Raw genomic sequence first — 8391 nt, 5'->3', positions numbered from 1 at the left:
CATCGGCCCTGGCTGTGAATCTATGTGAGAAAGGAAAAATCTCTCCCAGAGCCACAAAGGGTTGAACCAGGATTAAAACTCAGAAGAGCTCCTGGCTCTCTGTCACGTCTCCAGACACCAGACCGTGTTGCCTCTCTAGAACCTGGTATAAACCAGGGAAGTGACAGCTGCCTATGAGCACAGAGAAGTGGAGCTGCACAACTTGGAGAAAGTCTTCTGGGCTTTCTCACAGAGCCGTGCCCACCAGTACGCTCTGGCAGGGTATCCAACAGCTACTCAGCTTTTCCAGGTCATGAAAGGAAGCACAGACCCAGAAATGCAGCCCCAGGAAGATGGATGGTTGATTAGCTGTCAACGGTATTAAATATTATCAAGAGGGACTTGAAATGCTGTGCAAGCACTCTAGAGATGGCAGAGCCCTGTTCGGTTTGCTGAGTGCCATACACTGATTTCATGCAATTCAAGGAATTAACCAGTTTATTGCCATTTACAAAGAGAACTTGCAGCAGACTGGAAGGGCTGCAGCATGCACATTCACAAACCGGGTGATATACGAGTCTAATAAATGCTGCAAGATGAATGGAAAAGGCCCATGTCAACACGTTTGGCAGTTGTGATATACCTGGAGCTAGGGCCACTGGGAACAGCTGTCCCTGCTGTGTGCAGATGGAGAGGACTCCAGTGTCAAGCCAGCACTCAAATATACAGACACATAAATCAGCACAGTTTATTTATACACTGTTAAAGGTGGGCTCAATTAGACTTGTACTGGGGCATCTGTTAGTGTTGCCATTTCCTATAAGGTGATGTGAATGGCTCTACCTGGACAGGTTGGCTGATGAGGCGGGAACTCAGGAAAGGACTCTAAAAAGGCTGCGGATGGTACCTTGGAATTGCTCGTTGGATGCGGCGAAGGCTGGAGAGCAGGGCTGGTGCGCTGAGGATGTTTTCTGGAAACTCTTGTGTGAACAAAGGTTATTCTTCTCTCCTCGGAGGACTCCGATTCTGAGGATGATTCCCTTCGCCCAAACACTGGGCGACGATGTGGCTTGACATTCAGTCGGTGATCACCAGTTGGCTTCTGAGTTTGTGTGGTCTGCTCTGGTCTGCCAGGAGCACATGTAGGATCTGGTTCGGCATCCAAAGAGCCACCACTGGCATTACCCTGGGGAGCATCATTTGGACCCTAGCAAATATATGCAAAGTACAGCATATTTAATTTTTAAACTGCAGCTCAAAAAAAAAATAGTTTGGCTGGGATGATCTAGTTGGGGACGGTCCTGCTTTGAGCAAGAGGTTGAACTAGATCAGCGTTTCTCAACCCGAGTGGGTTGCAAGAATATATGAACGGGTTGCGAACAAAATTAAAAAATAGATTCTCCTTTAAAGGAGAAAAGCATGGGAAACCGTAGGTCTTCCCTTGCAGGCTGGCAGAGTTTCAGCCTGCAAGCCTGCCCCACCCACCCACCCGATGCCCCGCACATCTACCCCCTGCCCCACACGCTGCGGGGCTGGGGCTTGGGCAGGGGGCAGCGGGTTGGGAGTGAGGAGCACTGGGTCGGGACTGGCCATTAATGTTTACAAATGGGTCCTGGTACAAAAAAAGTTGAGAACCACTGGATTAGATGATCTCCTGAGGTCTTTTCCAGCCCTAATTTTCTATGATTGTGTGATTCTATGAATTTCTAGTCTGTACAACTAGTGGTTCCTTCCACTATTTCCTGTTTGGCTGAGTTAGGATATGGAGAAGTGAACAAATTAATAGCGAGTTAAAAGGGAGTGGGGATGTATCATTCATCAGCAGCGCTGTAGGAAATGTCTGTGTGTCCGCTCTTGGTGAATAATGGAATAAAAATAAGGGAAATCTAACCGGGGGCAGTTTAGCCCGCAATGAAATTGTGTTAAATTGCTGCAGTTTAGTTTTCACTTACCAAGAGGTAAAAGCAAGGCAAGTAGACAATTATCTCAGAGCAACCCCCTGTTTAGCTTACTTGCATTTGTTTGTCCTTAGATTTGAGTCACCAGGCTAGATCCTCAAGGGGTAAACTGGGGTAGGGACTTTGGTACAACCTGTCTAATTACACCAGCTGAGAACCTGGCCCATTAGTTATAAATTTTCTTCAGGCCACACTGAATTGGTCCGGTCACCTCTGTTCCATATCAGACTCATGGCATACTAAAGGATTTCTAAAACTTTTGCAGTTACAATTTGGGTATCTTTGAGCAAACTACAGAGATTAGTTCATTGAGGTGCAGAGTCCATTTTCCACCCCAGAATCCATTTTTAATGGACACCGGTTAAAACCGCTCAAGATGTATTACCCGCTTCCACTCGTGCTCCTTCCCTAATCACATTCATCACCCCACTGAGCAAGCAGGAGGGCAAGGGCAGCGTTGGCGCTCCCCGGTACTGCTCCTCCATGCCTTGGAGGGCTTGCTGTTGAGTGACCCGGGCCTACCTCGCTTCAGGAGCCATGTGAACTTTCTGGGCTGGGGGAGCAGAGGAGCAAGACTCAAAAAGTTAGCCAAGTGGTTAATGCAGGGCAGCATTTCAGGGCACCGCATTCGCAGCTGGTGCTTTCTGTAGGGGTGGGGAGGTTTGTGGGGAGGTGGTGTTTCTATTGAAATCTCAAGACCAAAGTCAGCAGTCTTAGTTCAGAGGCCACTAAAAGCTGAGATAATTTCTCACTCACTGGGCATGCCCAATGTGCAGTTGTTGCTGCACAGTCATTTAGTATTTGCATAACCAAGTACTAAATGACTAAATAACTAAATAACTAAATAACCCCGTCCTGACATGGTTGCCTAGTGATGCTTACTGTGCAGTAGCTCGTTACTGCTGCGCAGTAGCATCACATCCCGGTTCATGTCTGGTGACACTCCCGCGCGGTAGTAACGAGCTACCGTGGAATAAACAGCTTGTGTAGACGCGGCCACTGAGAAGTTCAGTCCAAGGAAGATCTCATCTGGCTCCTCAATGCCCAGTAGAAACTAGGCCCTTAGCAGTGGTCACAGGAAAAGTGGACACGGGAAAAGTGCAACGTGGATAACCGCCCAAGTAGTCATTGCAGATCAAGAGAATGAGCTGATCTCTATTAAGCCCACAGACAAAGGGCTATGTCCCAGTCCCACTGAAGTCACTAGCCAAGCTCCCTTGCACTCCAGTCGTGTTGGTTCGGACCCCAGATGAAATTATGTTGCGTGAGAGACTTGATGGAACTTCAGAACGATAAGAAATAAAATAAGCCAGGGAGTAAGTGGGCGTGCAGCTCCTGTGATATGAAATATAGTATTGATTCTGTGTTCAACAGCTCAGGCTCTCCTGACTCTTAGCTTTTAATAATTCATATAGGCCAGAATAGAAAGGTGGTTTTTTGGTTGGATGCATATAACAACCAGTGATGCGTGAAAAGCTTGTGCTAATGCTGGCCTGATGAACCTGATCTGGGAAGGGGGTCAAGGGAAGAATTCCATCGGGAGGGCTGCCAATTTGGCACCTTTCCTAAGCAAGACTTTCTTGCAAATTAAAAAAATAATAAATGAAAGAAATCAATGCTCTTAAAGTCTTGGGTCTAACCTAATCAAGGGTGAGGATCTCTGAGGGCCTCACTTCAAATGCCTAAAAGGTCATCTCGTTTTGGTAACATGGAGAGAACCGGTCCACTTTTCTGCCTTACATCATCATTTCGGAGCAATCAGACAGGCACTGTACCGCACTGCAAAATTAAATCTCCCCTAGCTTTACACTTGATTAAATAGCTTACCTTTGGATCATAGAGTTCGCAAGAGGCCTCAACATCAGCGCTGTCCTTTATATAGACGTCACCAACGCAGAAACCTGTCCGCTAGGAGGGAAAAATGTACACGCGTGAAATGTCACCTAGCTGGAGGGGCCTCCCATCAAAAGCAAAGCAGTCTTTGCTAACAGTGACTGCTTCCCTACATAACATTTCCCAGCCCTTACAGCATTGCATGAGAACACACCTAGGCCCTAACAAGTTAATTAAAAATAGAAGCATTGGCAAGTCCAGTCCTTCTGACTGAAGGCTTGGCAAATTTTCTGGACACCTAGGAAACAGGGTCAGTGCCTTAGCTGGAGATCGTGGATCCATTGACTTCAGTGCAGCTTCTTTTCTGCCCTGGGTCTATATCAGAAGCAGCTAGATAGTTACAAAACAGTGGAAATCTGAAATGTATACCATTTTGCTGTATGTGTAGGTAAGCAGTATACATCCAATGCTCACTAAAGAGCTATAGCCTTACTACAGAACTATAGCAGTGGTTTTCAACCTCTTTGGACCTTTTGGTACCTCTTAGGCACCCCGCATTGGACTCAAGGCACCTCTCCATAACTTTTGTGAATTGAGTGGCACTCAGGTTCAACAGCTGATTTAAATATAGAATTACAGAATTATAGAAAAATTAGGGCTGGAAGGGACCTCAGGGGGTCACATCTAGTTCAACCCTCTTCTCAAAGCAGGACCAGCCCCAACTAGATCATTCTAGCCAGGGCTTTGTCAGGCCGGGCCTTTAAAAGGTCCAAGAATAGAGATCCTCTCTAGGTAATCCATTGCAATGTTCACCACCCTCCTAGTAAGAAAGTTTTTCCTAATATCCAACTTAAACTTCCCCTGCTGCAGCGTGAGCCCATTGCTCCTTGTTCTGTCATCTGCCCCCACTGAGAACAGTCCAGCTTCATCTTCTTTGCAACCCCCCTGTGGGGACTTAAATGCTGCTATCAAATCCCCGCTCAGTCTTCTCTTCTGCAGACTAAATCAGCCCAGTTCCCTCAGCCTCCCCTCACTAGCCATGTCCCCCAGCCCCCGAACCATTTTTGTTGCCCTCCGCTGGACTCTCTCCAATGTGTCCACATCCTTTGTCGGGGGGGCCCACAACGGGACACAGGACTCCAGATGTGGCCTCCCCAGTGCTGAATAGAGGGGAAGAATCACTTCCCTCAATCTGCTGGCAACGCTCCTACCAATGCGGCCCAGGATGCTGTTAGCCTTCTTGGCCACGATATTACAGCGTTTACCCCTTGGGGAGGGCTAGAAAGCTGGGGTAGGGGATCCTTTAGGCAGGGACAAGTTTGAGCCTGCATTTCTCTACTTAGCTTATCTGCTTGCTTACCTCTTCACACCTCACTTACCTCCTCATACCTCACAGCACCCTGTAAACGATGTGTTGGCACCCCAAGGTGCCCTGGCACCTTGGCTGAGAACCACTGAACAGCAGAAGTAGAAAACTATACTAATGTTGTTTTTAACATATTTCATCTTTGTGTGTTTTTAAACAAAAGAGTCCTTAAGGGAAGGGAGGCTGCTCTTGTCCTCTGGGCATAGGACTTGGAGCTGGGAGCTCTGGGTATCATTCCCTGCCAAATTAGTTGGGTTACCTTAGGGAAGTCACGTGCAGCTGAATATCCCAAAGCAGCCATTGATATGGGAGGGGGAGGAGAGCTAGGATTTTGGATACCCAGCTTGATCCACTGCTTTCCTTGACCTGGATCCCTCTGCCCCTTTTTACCTGTCTGTAAAACAGGTATGACAATAATGATCTAGTTCCCAGGGAGGCCATGAAGGCAATTCAGTGATTTTTGCAAAGCTCATTGAGATCTTTAGAGGGAAGAAGGTAATAAAAGTGCATAATAATATTATAACAAGAAGTATGGCATGGTTTGAAGCCAACTGAAATTAAGAGAAGCCTTTCCTTTGACTTTAATTCGATTTTGGATCTGATTTTTAATCTTCAATGTTTATCTATAAAACTTAAAATAAATGTGTCAATATTTAATGTCTCCTATTCAGAAATGCAAATGTACAGGTTTGCTTCTTTAAGTGTTGAAAGTATTTTGTACCCCATTCCTTCTGGCCTGAAAATGTTTTCCGACATTTTAAGACCTGAGGAAGGACACACGATGCCTGGAAGTTTGTGCAACAGCTCTCCCAGCTAGGCAGTTGGTCCAATAAAAGATATCACAAAAAATCCTCACCATTGAGACACTAGCTAGTAGCTACATAGCAGAGCAGATGAAAACAGGGGGGGAAAATCACAGAAATCTCAGCAAATCTTATTTATAACCATCCAATGATTCATTTTGAAAGCTGTACATGAGTTTGTTAAAAACTCTTTTAAGTTTTTTAAGGAATCCTCCTATGAGAGTAATAAATAGGCACAAAGCAAAGAGAAAACCAACAAAAAAATCCCCTAAAAAACAAAAAGCCGCCTCACAGAACAGCTGTCTTTTTTTATTTGAAGTTTCCATCAACACCTTTTTAGGGATGGCTTTGAAAGCCCACGAATGTTTTATTAAAGGCTCTTCTGTTCAGGGACCGTTCTGCTGCTTGTCCTTGCTCACAGGGAAGGTCTGTAATCGAGTGGATGGAAACCTTCTTTTGAAATGTGTTCTTGTCTGAAAATGCCGATTCATTAAAAATATTTTTTTAAAATATCTCCACTTTGATAAATACCCAGTGGAACTAATCTGGTTTCCCATCAGTTTGCTCAGGACTCCAGAGCCTGCAGTCCTGTGAGCCTTGATTCAACCGAATGGAGTCTGAAAGCCCTGCGAACCCCGGGTTGTGAGCTCTGCTGCAGATATCGATGCCATCGATTTGGGAGCTTCCGCCGGAGGCTGATGGGGAGCCTGGAGCCCCCTAGGAACCATAGCAAGTGGGGGAAGCCCGACAACTTAGCTCCCAGGGACCATTTTGCTTATTTAAAAACATTTCTTTTCCCATCCAGAGGGAATGTACGGACTTCTACATCTCGTTCCAAAGCGGAATGAGGGTTTGCAGAATTTCAGACTTTTCCGTGCAATGGAAAGTCTGACTTTTCACCATCTTCACTTTGCAGAATCACTCTGTTCCCCTTCTGTTCTTGCACCTGAAACTGTTCCCATGGCTGAAGTGTCTGCGTCCTGTCCAGAAGTGCAGCAAGTGGCACAGCCAGCCTTTGTCATGAGCAATCTCTTTCTCTCCCCTTTCTTCCCAATGGGAAAATTCTCTGAGGTTTTTGTGTTGAGATGAGGGGTTTGGGATTGATTTGTCTTTTCTTCATTTCCTCTGACACACATTTTGGTTTGGCAGCTAGGACCAACAGCAGATTTTCCGAGTTGGGGGTTCCCAGCCCTCTTTTGATTCTTGCCACAACTGGTTCAGCCCTGCCACGTTAGCTTGTCTTTTTTTCCCCCTCAGCATTAATATCACTGCAGTTTCCAAAGTCTGCTACCTTTTCAGCCTTGCTTTGAGGTCAGAGTTATATACGTTGCCATGAAACCGTTACCGTACTGGGAAATGTTTGCATCAGCCCTGCAGATATTTCATGGGTCTCTTAATCTCTTACTCATTTAACTTGAAGGTTGCAGGAAAGCTCCATCAAAGAAAGAATGGGTGGCGGCTCAGGAAGCAGATGCCTGTTGTGGTTGCAGCTCGTCCTTAAGCTTACCACTGAAGCCTGCAGCTTGAATTTCCAGCTGTCTTGGTTGCCCGGACTGATAATTACTTGCTATCCCAGAATCTAAATCTGTAATAGGCAATATGTCTCCATAAGGATGCAGAGCGGGGTGAGAATCCAGAGAAACAGATTGCATTGCAGTAAGTGAACCCATATAACAAGTAACCAAAGAAATGCTTCCCTGATCAAACCACCCTCGTCTCACCCCAGTGAATGACACACCAGCATAAGGAATTTTAAGACAATTTACAGTTTGCACATGTGCTGGGAATAGCAATGCTGTTTCTATTAAAATCGGACTGATACATCAGGACACAATGACATGTAACGAGAGTCCAGTGAGGTGTTGGAAACCACCCACACACAGAAAAGTCACACAATCACTGAGCATGGGGAAGGAGTTAATTCCCAAATGGTTGGGAGCTCCTGAAACGGAAACATCTGGAATTAAAATATAGAAAGCATATGAAGCACCAGCCATCCTGAGCCACGTAGACCGTGTTGGCATTACGTGAGTAGCCACTGGCCTATCTCTCCATTTAAAAGTAGAAGACTAATGGCCAGAGTGCTTGAAACACACAACATGAGTTGCTTCTACTCACAGCTGTTTCAGGAGACTTAAATGTGCAGCTTCTCCCAATGCCGTCACGGCCTTTGATGCAGTCAGTCTCTTCGATGGTGAATTCTACGTGATAATCCTGGCCGGGCTGAGTCAAAGTCTGAAACGTACCAAAGCAGCATCAGGACAACCTGCCATACTTCACTGAATCATAGAAAATGAGGGTTGGAAGGGGCCTCAGGAGGTCACATCTAGTCCAACCCCTGCTCAAAGCAGGACCAGCCCCAGCTAGATCATCTCAGCTACAGCTTCGTCTAGCCAAGTCTTAAAAACCTGACTTCCGCTTCTGCTGAAATGACACGCTCTTGGTGGGACAT

At 46.1% G+C, this 8391-nt stretch overlaps 1 protein-coding gene across 1 annotated transcript in view; it reads right to left on the bottom strand.

Annotated features, from left to right (window-relative positions):
* Positions 1 to 796: 796 nt before the first annotated feature.
* Positions 797 to 8391, bottom strand: part of LOC102372024 (fetuin-B-like) — a 14101-nt gene continuing 6506 nt past the window's right edge. The window contains exons 5-7 of the mRNA XM_014527828.2: positions 8058 to 8174; positions 3765 to 3845; positions 797 to 1186 (exon numbers count right to left, since the gene is read on the bottom strand). Of these exons, the coding sequence (XP_014383314.1) occupies positions 797 to 1186; positions 3765 to 3845; positions 8058 to 8174 (588 nt within the window). The remainder of the gene's footprint in view (positions 1187 to 3764; positions 3846 to 8057; positions 8175 to 8391) is intronic.

Source organism: Alligator sinensis, unplaced genomic scaffold (genome assembly GCF_000455745.1).
Source record: "Alligator sinensis unplaced genomic scaffold, ASM45574v1 scaffold301_2, whole genome shotgun sequence".
In the NCBI taxonomy this organism is placed as follows: domain Eukaryota; kingdom Metazoa; phylum Chordata; order Crocodylia; family Alligatoridae; genus Alligator; species Alligator sinensis.
The sequence above is the reverse complement of the archived record's forward strand: the minus strand, read 5'-3'. Positions and strand labels throughout refer to the sequence as shown.